The following is a 16,504-nucleotide window of genomic DNA, read 5'->3' on the forward strand; positions in this document are numbered from 1 at the left end:
CGAAGGAGGTGGCTTTCTCAGGTGGTCGCGCTAGATGTCCAAGGCTTTATGTTCGGTCAGATGAGCTGTATAATAAAATGAAAGTGTTAACTGGCATGGACGATAGCTGCTGCCTCCACCGCCACTAGTAGTGATGGTTTTTACTCTGGATGTTTTTCAATTGGAAAAGCAAACTCCGCCTTTTCCTGAGCCGCTTGGATCTTTGTGGAAGCAGGTGGGCTGCACATATACAGGACGGATTCGTATAGGCTTGCACCCTGGTTCCGAATTTTGCAAATATTCGCAGTCTGGGTCACTGTCATCCGGACTGGGAATCCCCAAGACCCGTTAAGGGAGGATAGGTAACGATCATGACAGGTGAAACAGGTACCTTTGAGTTGGAGAAAAGGGATTGGTTGAAAGCTACCTAGACAACTCTGGAAAGGAAGGGTTAAAAGGAGCCTGCAGGTGAAGGAGATGCGAGGGGGTAGCAAGGGAAAGGCAGGCGTGGAAGAGGAAGCGAAAGGGCTGGCGGGGCTCTGGGAAGGAAGGGGTTAACGCGGGCTTCGCCCCGCGGAGGAAAGGGAGGAGTGAACACAGGGGAGGTGGGATCTCGGCGCGGCCTCCCCAAAACAACAGGCCGCCCCGGCAAAGCGTGGGTTAAGGGGGCGGGCCCGGGGGAAGCCACGTGCCGGGGCGGAAGGCTATTGGTTCGCCCGGAGTTGTTTGTGAGTGGCCATTGGCGACGTCGAGGCGCCATGACGAGCCGATTGGCTGGGCGTTGGAATGCCCGCCAGGGCAAGGGTAGGGAGGAGGCGGCCGAACCGCGTCGCTGGGCCGAAAGGTGCGCGAGCGCTGCCCGCGCGGGGACCACAACCCAAGTCGCGGCCGCCGCAGCCATGCGCTGGGTGTGGGCGCTGCTGAAGAATGCGTCCCTGGCAGGGGCGCCCAAGTACATAGAGCACTTCAGCAAGTTCTCCCCGTCCCCGCTGTCCATGAAGCAGTTTCTGGACTTCGGTACGGAGTGGGCGGGAGGCGGCTGGCAGCGGAGGCCGGCGGGGCGCTGGGAGGGGCAGCCGGGGGCTAGGGGGACGGAGGAGAAGAAAGGCCCCGAGTGACAGAGAAGGGTTGTTTGGAAAGGTACAGGCAGGAAAGAGTTAATGGGGAAGCAGGAACCGGCCGGGGCCTCTCGACGGGGCTGCTGATGGGAATGGGGGGCATTTACAAGGACGGTCCCGAGGTTTCTTCGTGGGCCTCATGAAGGGTCTTGAAGAGTAAGGGGCAGTGAAGCTGTGATGTTACTGCAGGAAGGGAGTAGGGTGGTATCCAGACGCGAAAGGGTTAATGGGAGTTGTCCTCATGACTGGAGGAGTAGGGGCCCCTCCTCCCACCAGAGGAAACCGGGGGTCTGCTGGTGGGAGTGAGGAGGCAGGGTTGAGAGGTGCAGCCATCTGGAGAGAGACCTGGACTGGGCATGAAGGGTCAGACACCCCTGGGCAGAGGGTGAGATTAAGCCAGGGGCAGTTGGGGAAGGGGGCTCTTTCAGAAGATGCCATTGGGAGACAGTGCCCTGACTGGTAGACATCCACCCACAGAAGGAGCTGGACCCTAGCTGCCCCAGTGGGCAAGGACACTTGAAGATCAAATCTGTTCCGGCCTGGCAGCCTCTCCCCAGCTGGGCAGGGGCCCCAGGCACCGTGATGTGGAGTCAAGCCGCCTATACCTCCCTTGGCTGCCCCAGGGCTGCTAGGTCAGGATCGCCCACTACCAGCAACCTGGGGGTGGCCCTGGGGCAGGAGGGAGGCTGTGCCAACGTGGCGGCTGAAATGGGCATTGTGTGGGCCCTGTCTGTCTATGTGGTATTTCCATGGTGCCAGCTGGGGACTGGGGGTGGGGGGCAGTCTCTCAAGAGTTGAGTTGATAGTGCCTAGCTTGGGTTGCAGCTGCGTCAATGATGGGACGGGAACAGAGAGGTGGCAGCCGAGACATAAGGCACCTGTTCCTCAGGACTTGTCTGCCTGCACCCCTGCCCTGCCTGAGTCTTGAGCCTCCCCCATGTAGGAAAGCCTCCTGGGCCCACCCCTAGCCCCCAGCAGCTGTCCCCACAAACTGCACCCTAATTACAGAAACATCACAGCTGTGAGGGGCTCACAGTAGAGTTTGGTCAACTTGTAGTACTATGGGGGAAACTGAGACCTTCAAAAGGATGATGGCATGGCCTGGGTGACAGAGTTGGAAGCAGAGCCTGATGCACTGGAACCCAGGGCCCCTGACCCTGGGCCAAGGCCATATTCGGTCCCCCACCCTTTCCATCTTGACACCAGACAAGGACCGAGGCATTTGGACTCCTGTTCTCAGGCCCGTTTGCCCCACGGATGGGCATTAAGACACAGCAGCCCCACATGGGCATTCAGGCCAGGCTGGGTGAGGTGGGCTGGCCAGAGACAACACTGGGAGCCTGCAGTGGTGGTCTAGCCATAGCCCCCCTCAGCCAGAGCCCAGTCCTAGGTAGGGATGGGTTTCCCAGGCTCCTTTGCCCCCTGGAATCAGCCCCTCAAAGTGAGTGTGCTGGGAGGGAAGGAAAGAGAAGTGAGGTGACTGAGGCCAGAGGCAGCTCCAAATGGGCCCAGGAGTGGCCCTGTCCACTGTGGTTAAAGGCAAGCAGGGTTCAGCTGGGGGTGAGAAGAGGATGACACCTCCTGAAGTGTTAGGCACGGGGTGTAGGTGTTTGAGCCCTGCAGGGGATGGGGAGCCTTGCTGTGTGCCCCGGGCAGGTCACTTGCTCTCTGAGCCCCCCGTTAATGAAGGGTTTAGCTGACCTGGCCGAGACATCCTTTGGCTTTCATAGTCTGTGGCTCTGTGGCTCACCCCTCTTTCTCCTGCCAGGATCCAGCAATGCCTGTGAGAAAACCTCCTTCACCTTCCTCAGGCAGGAGCTGCCTGTGCGCCTGGCCAACATCATGAAAGAGATCAACCTGCTTCCCGACCGAGTGCTGAGCACACCCTCTGTGCAGCTGGTGCAGAGCTGGTGAGACCCCTGGCTCAGTCCCTGCACCTCCCACTCCATCGCCAGTGTCCCTGGGCTCAGGGATGGCATCTCCAAGCTTTTAGCAGCTTTGAGGGTGGGGTGGGGACAGACAGGAGACACCAAAGCCCCAAGCGCCTGGAGTTGCCTAGGGTCACGTGGGAATCTGAGACCAGAGCAGGACTGAGGTCAAGCTCCTAGTCTCTGTGTCTAGCCCTCTTCTTACCACCCACCTTTCTCTGGAAACACAGGATCCACCTAGGAAAGCATGGTTTTCACAGCCAAAACCCCAATTCAGGCTGATGTCAGCATTAGCCAGCAGCCCAGACCTGGAACTCCAGTAGCTGTTAGGCAGTATTTATTTGGGGGTAACTTTTTGGGAAGCAGAAACAAGAAGTAAGTTTTCAAATACATTATATAACCCAAGCTGCAAGACAGACTGTTTTGGATGTTGGAAAATACTCAGATACACACAAGGATGGCACAGTACCTTCCCGAAGAGCTTTGGAGGGGCAAAGACCAAACGTTTATTGTGCACTGCAGCAGGAACAGAGGGAAAGGCGCAGCAGAGTTCACTCAAGAACTCAAGTTAAGTAACTGGATGAAATTAGCCAAAGGCCAGTCACGTGAAGAATAAACAAGGGTGTCCCTTGTCACTGGGCATGTAAATAGCTAATCCTCATTGACTTTGGTGGCACCCTTGCAGAAATCTTGGGCTGGTTCTTTTGGACTTGCAGTATGATATAGTTGTGATTTCCCTGTAGACTCAGGAGCACGTGCCCACACGTATTCTGAGCTCAAAGCCATGCGAAGTCACAGCAGCTGCCCTCAGAGGCCTGTGATCTTGAGGGAAAAATAATACTCACCCAGGCAGGGTGAACTGAGTCCAGCATAGTGCTAGGAGCAGGGAGCTGCCAAAGAGTTCGTTTTATTTAAATTAGGAATCCAAACATTATTTTAAAAGAACACTGATATTTTTCCCTCATTGTGGAAGTATAACAGGTTCACTTGACACTTGCAAAATGCACAATAGTAGATAGAAGAAAATGCCAACCACTCCCCTCCACCCCCTAACCGAACACAGTTCAGTTTCGTCAGATGTAGTGGTGCCTTTCCAGCGCTGTTTTCTATGCATGGACCTGTGGATATGGGGCTTATTCTAATTAAATGAGATATGGTGAGGGGCAGTGTTGTACACACAAGGCTAGGGGTGTAGTGGGTGCACCATGAATGTTGGTTGAATGACACGTTGTGGGGCAGTTGCTATGGACATGCAGAGGAGGTGACTTGTCACTGGACCTTACAGGGTACCTAGGCAAGCTGAGAGCTAAAAGGAAGAGAAGGGCATTCCAGGCTAAAGGAATAGCCTGGGCAAAGGTGTGGAGACAGGAAGGGGCCTGGCTAAGGTAGCTGAGAACTGACTTTCTGGAGATCGTGCTGTTAGTGTGGGCTGTGAAGAAGGGGTGGAGGCATGAGGCACAGAGCCTGATTTTCATGGAGCCCAACCAGGTCACCCCTTGCTGTGCCCTGCCTCTCAGAGGTCCAGGACCTCTGAGCCAACCAACACTTCCCACCGTGGGTGGTGTGGAGTGGTGGGAAGGAGACAGAAGGTACCATCTGTTCTCCCTGGCCCTCCTCCGGCTCTATCCGGCTGCCTGACCTGGCTGCCTCTCCACCTGGTCCCTGACTCCAGGGCAGGACTTCTCAGGCCCCTCCCTGGACACCGTGTTCCTGGGAGAGCTGAGGGATGCAGGAGGAGGGCAGGGGCCTGCTGAGCTTCCCATGACTCCCCCAGGGGCCCCTGCAGAGTCCCTTCCTGAAACTCAGTGACACAGATAAGAGGTTGGCCTGACTTATTCTTCCGCAAAGCTTGTAAGTAATGTCAAGTAACAGCAGGAGGGAATGAAGTTAGACAAGAGAGAACACTTCCTCAATGAAGGATTCAGCTTAGGCTGGGCGTGGTGGCTCACGCCTGTAATCCCAGCACTTTGGGAGGCCGAGGCGGGCGGATCACAAGGTCAGGAGATCGAGACCATCATGGCTAACACGGTGAAACTCCATCTCTACTAAAAATATAAAAAATTAGCTGGGCGCAGTGGCGGGCACCTGTAGTCCCAGCTGCTCGGGAGGCTGAGGCAGGAGAATGGCGTGAACCCGGGAGGCGGAGCTTGCAGTGAGCTGAGATTGCGCCACTGCACTCCAGCCTGGGCGACAGAGCGAGACTCCGTCTCAAAAATAAAAGAAAGAAAGATTCAGCTTAGAGGAGAGCAGGCCGAGGGATTGCTAAAGCATCCCAACGCGCTGAAGAGACGGCCTGCCAAGAATGTTTCCAGAGAGAATGAGCATTGGCTACAGCAAGAAAGACTGAGGTGTGAAGACAAGAAGGACTTCCCGACAGGGTTGAGGTGGCTGCCTGTAAGAGAGTGGAGACCTCTTTCTCCAGGAGCAACAGCCTGCCAGCTGGAATGATGGAGATGGGCAGGTTCTAGGTGCCTGAGAGGAGGGGGGAGACTTTACCAGGGAGCTTGGCAAGAGGTAGCCTGAGTCTGATGAGTAAGGAGCAAACCCTCCTTCCTGGAAAACACAAGAGCCCTCGGCAGATGCAGTTATTAGTGGTCATGGTTCATCTGTGGTCATAGAAATGGAGTTTCTACTCAGCTGGGGAGAGGTTCTAGGCAGAGTCACTGGGCAAGGTGAGAATTCCTGGTTCTAAATAAACCTGATACATTATTTCAACTGGACAGACTTGTGATAGTGGGCCCTGTTTTGGTGGAGACTGGACGGGGAGGGAAAGTCCCAGGTTTGGCCTCAGCATGTGTGACTTTGAAGCTTCATCCTGGGCAAGCCACATGGCATCTCTGAGCCTCAGCTTCCTCATATGTAAAATGGGGACCCACTGTGTTTGTAAGGGCCAAAGGCCAGTACTAGATGTGAAAAGTGTGCAGAACTCTACCAATACAAGCCATGTCCCCAGGCTGCCGGGCAGCAACACCTCCAGCCCACAGAGGATGTAATTGTGGTGTGGCTTCTTGGGCAAGGTAGTAATAAATCATGATAATAACAAAAGCAAACACCTCCAAAGGCTGGCTGTGTCCCAGGAGCTGTCCTAAGTGTCTACGCGTATTAACTCATTTCATCTTCACAACCTTATGAGGTAGTCTTTGCTATCATCCCATTTTCTAGATGAGAAACTGAGGTTCAGAGAGGTGAAGAACCTTATCTGAGATCACTCAGGGACTAGGTGGTGGAATTGGGATTCAAACCCAGCTGTTGGATTTGGAGACTGGATTCTTGAAGGGAAAGGAGGGAGGCTGCACTCTGGGCAGTGATGTGGAGTCAGAGATTTCCAAGTTCATGGTGCAAGTCTGTGGGAGAGCAGAACTCACTTTACAAAATTGTTGACAGCTGGTGTTGTTAGAGACGGAAAGGGACAACCCCGGCTCCTCTCCAGGCGTGGAGTCTGTGGGGATGTGCTTCCAGAAAATGCAGGGTTAAGCAGGAGCTGCAGAGTAGAATCAAATGACAATGACTCACTGCTGTCACTAACAGGCTCTTTGTGGGGGCTGTAGGTGGGAGGCGATATGGCCGGCACCTTCGCACAAACCTCCCTTGCCCGTCAGCAAGGTGTGTGGACCCCATACAGGGGGTGTGGCTTGGGTGCCCAGGACCTGCTAAAGCCACACGAGCTCTCCAAACCCGTCAGCTGCTCCTTGCATGACCGAGCAGGACCGACCACTTACTGCGCATGTACTCGAGGCATCATCTCCTTTTCTGTACACCCAGGCCCACGAGGTGCTTACTCCCGTGAACCCCATTTTGCAAATGGGGACCCGAGGGACTCGGTGGCCTCTTTAGGGCACAATCAGCAACGGAACCCAAACCTGTCTGGCTCAGAGGCTCCGGAGGCGGGACACCGCCACATCTCCCCCAAGTGCAGCGAGCACCCTCCTCCCCAGCCTTTGCCTTGTTTACACCCTGCTCCCCAGCAGCTGTGGATACGAGTGCACAGGGCACACCCTCGCACACACCCACAGGCATGCACATGCCACATGCACACAATTACACACACTCCCCCGCTGGCTCAGCACCCCCTCTGCTCCCACACAGGGCTGCAGGGCCCTCCTCCCACTCACTCACCCTCTCCTCCCGCCCCCACCGCCCATTATCAGCCCCACACTCTCAGCAAGCCTCCTGGCTTCTGCCTGCATCCACCCCTCCTCCTTCTCATTCCTGGGGCTCTGGACTGGCTCTGGAGCCCTGGAAAGCAGGGTTTGGGTGGATCTCCACATTACCTTGGGCTGGGCTTGGGAGCTCCGGATCTCACCAAGGGACTCCTGGGGGCCTTGATTACTGCAGAGGTCAGCAGGCCCAGAGACCCCAGCCTCCCTGCAGGTCCCGGGGAGGGGTGGGGGCAATGCCTCTCCCGCCTGTTGGTGCCTGTCTGTCACTGCACCACTGCTTCAGGCCTCCCTTATATAAGCCCAGTTCTCTCTCTGGCCTGCAAGGGGTGGGCAGCCCAGAGGCCAGCGCCACTCGCCCCCAATCTCCCTTCTTAGGACCAAGAACCGGCCCAAGGTTGACATTTGGTGCACCAGGCCCCTGAGGGGCTTCAGGGCAAGGCCAGGGACCTCTGGGAAAATCCTCATCCTCTCCCCTCCATTCCAAGAGTAGCCTGGGCCCCTTGCCCTGGAGGAGCCCTGGCCCTGTGAGGGAGGCTGGCAGGCGCTGCCCGCTGTCACTCCATGCCGGTGCCCTTTGCTCCACTTCAGTGGCCACGTGACCAGGCCCCATTCCTGCCCTCTAGGGTTGTTGAGCAGCCACAAAAGGGGTGGTGCCAGCAGCTGGGGCACTCTCCCTAAGTGAGACTGGGACTTTGACCATGCCCACCCCCACCCACTGCCCAGCACAGTCAGGAAGTGGCTTAGCCTCCCAGCTCCCACCCGCTTCATCCCCACCTGCCTCCTGGGAAGGGGCCTCAGGCCCCACTCTGCAGTGGGTCTCCTCCCCCTCCTCTCCCCACCTGCCCCTAGCACTGCCTGTGTGCGGGCCCTCTCTCCCCTAAGAATCATATGAGCATGAAGGTCTATTTTGGGTGCGTTTAGGGAGCAAGGGATTCGGAGCCACATAGGCCTGGATGAGAGAATCTCAGCTCTGCGTGTTAACTTCCTCATCTGTAAAATGGGTCCAGCAGTAGCGCCCACCTCCGGGGTTCTTGCGGAGGTGAAAGTGGGGCAGGAGGGAAGCACAGGGTGGACCTGGCTATTGGTACCCAGTAAATGCCACCATCACCATCAGCAGCGGCATCACCGTCAGGGCCAGTGTTGGCCATTGGCCACGTGGTGTAGACTTGGAGTCTGCAAGAGCTAGGTTTGAATCCCAACCTGCTGCTTACTGTGTGGCCTGGAGCATATCACTAACCTCTCAGTGCTGGTCTCGTTGTCTGCAAAAACAGGGAAATACCTTGTGCTCATCAAGGCTGTTGGCAGATGAGAGACCCTGTGTGGGACTCGGCACAAGTGGGTGTTAGTGGTCACTATGTTATTCTCCAGGGAGACAGGTGAGGTCTTAGGAGTGCCAGCCTGATTGTCTGCTGGGGTGGCAGGGATGGTGATGGGGGCTGAGAGAAAGGCTGATCTTTTCTGCTGTCGGGGCCCCCAGCCCCATCAGCAGCCACAGCTCCTCCTATCGGGCTCTGTGCAGAGCTCTGGGTAGGGAGGGGTGGGCGGTGAGCTCTGGGCCTGAGACAGCCCCCTTCGTGTGGCAGTGGGGCAGGTCTCCAGGGCACAGGGGCTCCAACATGCTGTGATTCAGAGCCTACAAGCAGTGGGAGAGTATCAGATGCTGCCTGGGGGCTCAGAGGATGCATGCAGCTGTTGACAGTGTTTGAGCCACCAGCCATAATAAGAGCAAGCATTAGAGAGTGCTCACTATATGCTAGGCACTGTGCTAATCATCACATGGAATTCTCACCACAAAGCAGTCATAAATAGATATAACAATCCCCATTTTCCTAATGAGCAAACTCAGGCACAGAGAGGTTCCATGACTTACCCAGAGCCACACAGCTCCAAGTGCTTAAAGAGCCAGGTGTGGGTCCAGAGCTGGTTCTTTCACTCTCTTCTCTGTCAGGCAAGAGCGAGAAGAACAGCAATACTAGGTTTAAGGGGAAGGGCATTCCTAGCGGAGGGCACTGTGTGAACAGAAGCGTGGAGAGTCGAGCAGAATCAGCACTCTGGAGTGGCAAGAGCGCTGGAGACTCGGGGGCTTCATCATCCCACTTACTAGCTATGGGGCTGCTTACGCCTCCCTGGGGGAGGTGTGCGTGGGGCTGATTCCTGCCTGTCTGCCTGTTACAGGTTACAGTGAAGGCCAGAGCACTGTGGACATGGGAATGAGTCCTCGTGTGGAGGGGCCTTTTCTAGAAATACTGTTGGGCCTCTGGGGCCCTTGGCACTGCAGGGCTCTAGGTAGCCCCCCACCTTCCTCCTGGTTATAAGTGTTTCTGCCAGAGAGAGGCTCTTCCTGCCTTCCCCAAAGGAACAAGCCACAGACTGGACATGTTAGCAGGGAAACAGGTCATGGCTCCCCAGGGCATGGGGCACAGTGGCTCCAGCTTGGTACCATCTGCCACCACAGGTGGGCCTGACTCCCTTGCAGAAGGAGGCCTGCTGCTGTCCCTGAGTTCAGGGCTTATTTTTTGGGGGGACAGAGTCTTGCTGTGTCACCCAGGCTGGAGTGCAATAGAGCGATCTCGGCTCACTGCAACCATTGCCTCCCAAGTTCAAGCGATTCTCCTACCTCAGCCTCCCGAGTAGCTGGGATTACAGGCATGCACCACCATGCCCAGCTAATTTTTGCATTTTTAGTAGAGACAGGTTTTTGCCATGTTGGCCAGGCTGGTCTTGAACTCCTGACCTCAGGTGATTCGCCCACCTCAGCCTCCCAGAGTGCTGGGATTACAGGTGTGAGCCACCACACCTGGCTAAGTTCAGGGATTCTTGATGCTCCTTTTAGAGCATCAAGCTCTTCTCATAGCCCAGGGAAAACTGGCCTCCCCATCAGGCCTGTAGATGGGAGGAGGTGGCAGGGCATCACCCACTGCTACCTGGCCTTTTGCAGTAGAGTGAGCTTCTCTGGACTCTCCATGGGCCCCAGCCCCACCTGGGGACAGAGCCAGGCACGCCCACCCCACCTTTGGGTCCTTCCCACCTGCCATTTTAGAATCCAATTGCCGAGGCAGGTGCCTGGCCCAGATCACCCCAGCTCAGGGGTCACTCTGGGAGGCCCTGTGCTGTCCCCTCTGCCGGGGGTCACTCCAGGAGGCCCTGTGCTGGCCCTTCTGCCATTGTGCCCACTGGATGCAACAACACCCCGGCGGGGAGAAACATTAGGAGCTGTTTCCACACTGGGGCTCAGAGAAGTTGATGCACCTCCCTGCCTTCCCCCACTGCAGGCGCTAGGTCCAGTCTCCCTGCCCCATCTCAGCCTCAGTCTCCTGATCTGTGAGTCCTCTTAGATGGGATCATCTCCAAGCCCCTTCTGAGAGGACTATTCTAGGATTCCAAAGCAAAGGTGCTAAACGGGGGACCAGCAAATTTGAAGTTTTCTTGCATAACTGACTGGGTTGTCAGGGAGACTCACATACAAATGAAATGGATAGAGAAAAATAGTGAGGCGGCTTGTCGGCAGCTCTGTGTGGGGCCCGCGTAGGAGCAGGACAAGAGCAAGGCCCAGTTGAATGAAGTGGGTGAGGAGGGGCTAGCCACCTGAAGCTGAGGCTATGTCCCCTCCCGCCCCCACACAGGTATGTCCAGAGCCTCCTGGACATCATGGAGTTCCTGGACAAGGATCCCGAGGACCATCGCACCCTGAGCCAGTGAGTGGGGGCCCTGGGTGGGGCAGGAAGGCAGGTGTTGGTCAGGGGCATCTGGGGTTGCAGCCCCTGGGGCAGAAGTACAGCAGGATGGAAGAAAAGACCCCTGCCTTCAGAAACATCCAGTCTGAGGGGGGAGACAGACTCTGCTTCAGGGAGCCCCAAGTTTGATGGGAGAGACATGGACTCCATTCTCACTGTTCCCTGAGCCCGGTGGGCAAGACCCAGGCCCTGCCCTGGGGAGGATGAGAACTCTGGGCTTTCAAGTGGGAAGCCTGCCGGCAGGCAGCTAAAAGATCAGAGTGGGCTTTGGGAGGAGCAGGGAGGGCACTGGGAGTCCATCGGATTGGGAAGGGTAGAGCGGGTGAAGACACCGTGGAGAGGGGAGTCAGAAGCAGAGAAGAGTCTGGGGATGTCCCATGTGAACACCTGCCCTGCCCCACAGGTTCACTGACGCCCTGGTCACCATCCGGAACCGGCACAACGACGTGGTGCCCACCATGGCACAAGGCGTGCTTGAGTACAAGGACACCTACGGCGATGACCCCGTCTCCAACCAGAACATCCAGTACTTCCTGGACCGCTTCTACCTCAGCCGCATCTCCATCCGCATGCTCATCAACCAGCACAGTGGGTGCCGGCCACGGCGGCGGGGAGCGGGCGGTGGGGGGGGCGGTGCTGGGGCCCAGGGCCGGGCTGCTGAGGGGACCTAGACCACTCTTCAGAACCCCACAAAGGGAGTCTTTGAATAGTTACTCCAGTAACTATGGAGTTAATGGCTCCAACATGGAAAAATAAAATTTTTCTTTCTCATTGATTTTCCATTTCAAAACGTTTTGTTTTCAGTGTTTGCAAAATGTAAAATTATGTCACATCTTTAAAAGAATGTTTAATTTAGTATTTATAAAAACTCTCATTATGTTCAAAAACAATTTGTTGTTTAGAGTTTCTTATTCCAGGAGGATTCACTATGATTTTTGAGAAGTTGTAGCCAGTCATAAATTAAACAAGTTCCTCATGCTCAAATAATTTCCAAAGCAAGGTGGTAAGAGTTCTCTTAGAATGTTATAGTCAAAGAAAAGAATAAATGCAATGTGGAGATGTGATGTGGGGAGAGACCTCTGAAAAGACGTCTGTTTCAGGTTTGCAAAGGTTTAAAAATGGCCTAAGCCAGGGCTGGAGGGGTCAGGGGTCAGGGAAGGGAGGACAGAAGCGGGGGAGCAGGGCAGCTTTAGGACTGGAGCCTACAGAGGCATTGGAGGTGAAAGTAGAGAGAGGAGGAGAGCCCGGGAGAAGAGGGAGCGCTGGGACAGACTGCAGCCCAGCCAACAGCATCCTCCCTTCCTGCCTGCAGCCCTCATCTTTGATGGCAGCACCAACCCAGCCCATCCCAAACACATCGGCAGCATCGACCCCAACTGCAACGTCTCTGAGGTGGTCAAAGGTGAGCCATTCCCACGGTGCCTGGCCCGCAGAGGAGCCCCAGGGACCCCTCCAAGCTTACCTGGCCAGAGGGTGACTCGTTCCTCAGTAAGGGGTGCCATGGATTTAATGCTGGTGGTCCCCAGTATCAATGTCAAGAGGACTGCCTGCTGGGTGGGCCACCCATGCCCTGAATGACCCCATCTTCTCTCAGATGCCTACGACATGGCTAAGCTCCTGTGTGACAAGTATTACATGGCCTCACCTGACCTGGAGATCCAGGAGATCAATGGTGAGTGGGCGGGGCTGTGTATGTGTCTGTCTTGGGGCTGGGGACGTGGCAGGGCAAGGTGAGACGGGGAGTCGGGAGATGGACTGTTTTCTAGACAGGGGAAAAGCAGAGTTATTATATTATTAATTCATTTGATAAATATTTGGGCTGGGCACAGTGGCTCACACCTGTAATCTCAGCACTTTGGGAAGCTAAGGCAGGCCAATCACTTGAGGTCAGGAGTTTGAGACCGGCCTGGGCAACATGGTGAAACCCTGTCTCTACTAAAAATACAAAAATTAGCCGGGCATGATGGCACATGCTTATAATCCCAGCTACTTGGAAGGCTGAGACAGGAGAATCACTTGAACCCGGGAGGCTGAGACTGCCGTGAGCTGAGATCCTACCACTGCACTCCAGCCTGGGTGACAGAGCGAGACTTCATCTCAAACAAATAAGAAATTGAGTGAATGAATGAATGAAAGAGTAAGCAAGACAGAAATGGTCCCCATTCTCGTGGACCTTACATTTTTGGTGCTAGGGAGATTGTGGAATGGAGCCTTCAGCCAATTAACAAGTAAATAAACAAGACCATCTCAGATCATGACAAGTAATGGGAAGGAAATAAAATGGGGTAACTCAACAGGGGTAGGGAGGAGGGGCATGTTAGATGGTGTATCAGCTTGGCTGCTTTCCTAGAACCCCAATACCAGTGGCTTACTTAAGAGGGAGGTTTCCCTCTCGCCAGCCCCTTGCTGGACAGGTCAGGGCTGGCTCCCCACCCCTGATTCAGTTCTAGCCTGGAGGAAGGGAACAAGGGTGTGGAAAGCAGGGCCCAAGAATTGAATGCATCACTTCCATGAGTCACCAGCTACCCCAACTCAAGGGAGGCTGGGGATTTAGTCTCTCGCTGGGCAGCCATGTACTCAGAACTTTGTGGGAGGGGGTGCCTCCTTTGGGTAAGGTGGTTGAGCAGTGACCTCCTGACGGTTTCCTGACCCTTGGTCTTGACTTGCCCTGTAGCAGCCAACTCCAAACAGCCGATTCACATGGTCTACGTCCCCTCCCACCTCTACCACATGCTCTTTGAGCTCTTCAAGGTGAGGAGGCTGGGAGACGGTGCTTTGCGGGGAGCGTGAGTAGGGCTGGCTTCTCCCATGCATCTCTTACCTCTGCCCCTCCGCAGAATGCCATGAGGGCGACTGTGGAAAGCCATGAGTCCAGCCTCATTCTCCCACCCATCAAGGTCATGGTGGCCTTGGGCGAGGAAGATCTGTCCATCAAGGTATGTGACCCTTTGACCTTGGGGACCAGGGAGCAGTAGTGGGGGCTTCCCTCCTGCCAGGAGACGGGCTTTCCTTTTCTCCTACATGGTGGGCAGATCCTGGGGGTGGGGAAGACCATGAGAAAGTCAGGGGTATTGGGCGGGGTGGGGAAAATGAGCTGTAAAGAATCCCTGACACATCCCATCTCTCCCAGATGAGTGACCGAGGTGGGGGTGTTCCCTTGAGGAAGATTGAGCGACTCTTCAGCTACATGTACTCCACAGCACCCACCCCCCAGCCTGGCACTGGGGGAACGCCGCTGGTGAGATGGCTTCACCCCAGCCCCTCCCACCTCCTGAGGGAGGTTTCTCTCCTCCTCACTCACTTCCTTATCTCCCTGCTCACTCAGCTCCTGTGTGGCCGTCTGTGACAGTCACCTGTCTTGAATCTGGGCCCCCGCACCTCCCACATCTCCCCAGTCTGCACAGATCTCACCTGTCGGATGTCTCTCTGTCACCTTTCCTCCATCTTCCCTCTCTTCTGTAGCTCCCAAACCCCCAATTTCTACCTTTCTCCTGGTGTTGTCCAACTTGTCAGCACCTCCCTGTTAGAAAACTTGAGACTCAAAGGAGCCGTGGGGCCTGCTCTGACTTCCTGGCCCCTGAGCGGAACTCCTCTCTCTGCCCAAGCCTCCCTCCCGCATTCATGATTCCCCCATTCACCCCACACACACTTCTTACCTCAGTGTCCCCTCCCACATGTCCCCTCCCAGCTCTGGGACCCCTGCCATGTGACCCCAGCTCCACACCCTTCCCTCCCTGCATCAGTCCCTGCAGCTCCAGGAGGCCCCTGCCAGCCTCCTCATCCTCACTGCCTTCCTGCCCCGCTGCAGGCTGGCTTTGGTTATGGGCTCCCCATTTCCCGCCTCTACGCCAAGTACTTCCAGGGAGACCTGCAGCTCTTCTCCATGGAAGGCTTTGGGACCGATGCTGTCATCTATCTCAAGGTGAGGGCCCTTCCCGCAGAGCCCAGCTGGAGAAGAGCTTTGCTGATAGGACCTGGGCAGCCTTGGCCAGCTTCGAGCTTTCCTTTCCATCCCCCCCAATCCTTCCCTGGCCCCAGACTCTGAGAATCCAAGCAAAGCTACAGTTCCTCAACCTGAAAAACCCTCAACCCCCAGACACGCACTGCTTGTCAGGGAATTTAGGGGAGTCTGTGGTCTATGATTAAGACCCCTGTGCTGGGAACCCTTGACTTGTTAGACCCAAAAGGAAGGGGACACCCTAGGTCTTGCCATTCAGTTCAGAGGAGAAGACTGAGGCCCGGAGTCCGTGACTTGCTCAGGGTCACACAGCCCAGCCTCCTCCCCCTCCCTCTCCCTCCCTTAGAGGGAGCTGCTTGCTTGAATGGGCAGGAGCGGGACACAGGAGGGACCACCCTTTTGTGGTCTTTCCAGGCCCCCGTGTCTGGCAGCTGGGCTGCCGCTGAGCTGGGGTGGGGTGGTCTGCTGAGGAGTGGACAAGGCACAGGGAGGTGGGAGGGGCTGACCCTGACACTCCCCAGGCCCTGTCCACGGACTCGGTGGAGCGCCTGCCTGTCTACAACAAGTCAGCCTGGCGCCACTACCAGACCATCCAGGAGGCCGGCGACTGGTGTGTGCCCAGCACGGAGCCCAAGAACACGTCCACGTACCGCGTCAGCTAAGGGCCGCCGCGCATCTGCACCTGAGAGGACGGACTGCCGCCTCTGGGTCCCCCCACCGTGGTGCCCCTCACCATCCTCCTGGGGGAGCAGGGGGTGGGTTCTCCCTGATGACCAGGTTCTGTCTCTATGGAAGTCACTGCGGTGATAGGTCTGTGATGGTCCCTAAGTGCCAGTCCATCTCTGTGGAGACCCCTCGGTGGCCTCCCTATCTCTGTGGGTGATGCCTGAGGGTTGGGGATGTCTCCACCCTGATGGGGTGTCCCAGAGACATTTTCCCATGGCAGTCCTCCTCTCTGAGACCAGGGCTGTCACTTTTCTGCCAGGGGTACTGGGTCCCCCTCAGCACCCTCCACAGCACAGGCCTTCCAAGTGGATGTCCCGTTTGCCTTATTCCCCCAGCCCACAAAGGCACCCTGGCCTTGGCCTGTTGAAGTGTTAGGAAGAGGGTGGGTGCCCTCCAGACCTGGGGACTGAGTGGGGAAAGGAGTTACACCCGTGAGTGGGGAATGAGGCTGGTCCTACAGCCTCTCCCTCCACTCAGGGCTTGAAGGTCGGTGGCGGAGGGGGTGGCTCTCACAGGGCCCAACTCTAAAGTGGAAGAACCTTGTTAGACCGAGAGCTTGCCATCCAGCCAAGCTGCTCGAGGCCCTGCAGTGGCCTTGGCAATGTCTGTGCCACCTCCTGAGCCCTCCCAGCATGTCCTCACATGCTCATGCCCACCCCCTCCTCCACAAGCCTAGTCCATCCTGCCTGAGCTCCAGCCCCCAGCCCCCACTGTGCCCAGACATGTGTGCTCAGGGTGGCTTTCTCCCTAGGACCTTCTGTGTATATAGTTACTTTTATAACCCTGAATGCCCCCACCCTTCCCCTAAGCACACGGGGGTTAAAGCCGTGTGTCTCTCCCAGTGGCTGTGGCAGTGACAGTGACACCCACACCCACAGTAAAGAGGAGACTGAATGAGACT

General features: G+C 56.2%; 1 protein-coding gene across 3 annotated transcripts; it reads left to right on the forward strand.

Moving 5' to 3' along the window:
* Nucleotides 1–718: 718 nt before the first annotated feature.
* On the forward strand, nucleotides 719–16,502 carry PDK2 (pyruvate dehydrogenase kinase 2). Of its 3 annotated transcripts, none has more exons than XM_523791.6 (11): nucleotides 719–996; nucleotides 2,866–3,007; nucleotides 10,809–10,880; nucleotides 11,323–11,507; nucleotides 12,232–12,321; nucleotides 12,514–12,591; nucleotides 13,594–13,670; nucleotides 13,757–13,855; nucleotides 14,050–14,157; nucleotides 14,728–14,841; nucleotides 15,399–16,502. In XM_523791.6, exons 1-11 carry the CDS (start codon nucleotides 738–740, stop codon nucleotides 15,537–15,539), a joined length of 1,365 nt encoding a protein of 454 aa, XP_523791.4. In that variant the 5' UTR covers nucleotides 719–737; the 3' UTR covers nucleotides 15,540–16,502. The 3 variants fall into 3 exon arrangements, with proteins under 3 accessions (XP_523791.4, XP_016787982.1, XP_054527125.1); XM_016932493.3 differs by lacking the exon at nucleotides 719–996 and adding an exon at nucleotides 1,138–1,253; XM_054671150.2 differs by lacking the exon at nucleotides 719–996 and adding an exon at nucleotides 1,459–1,482.
* Nucleotides 16,503–16,504: the final 2 nt, after the last annotated feature.

Source organism: Pan troglodytes, chromosome 19 (assembly GCF_028858775.2).
Source record: "Pan troglodytes isolate AG18354 chromosome 19, NHGRI_mPanTro3-v2.0_pri, whole genome shotgun sequence".
Classification (NCBI taxonomy): Eukaryota; Metazoa; Chordata; class Mammalia; order Primates; family Hominidae; genus Pan; species Pan troglodytes.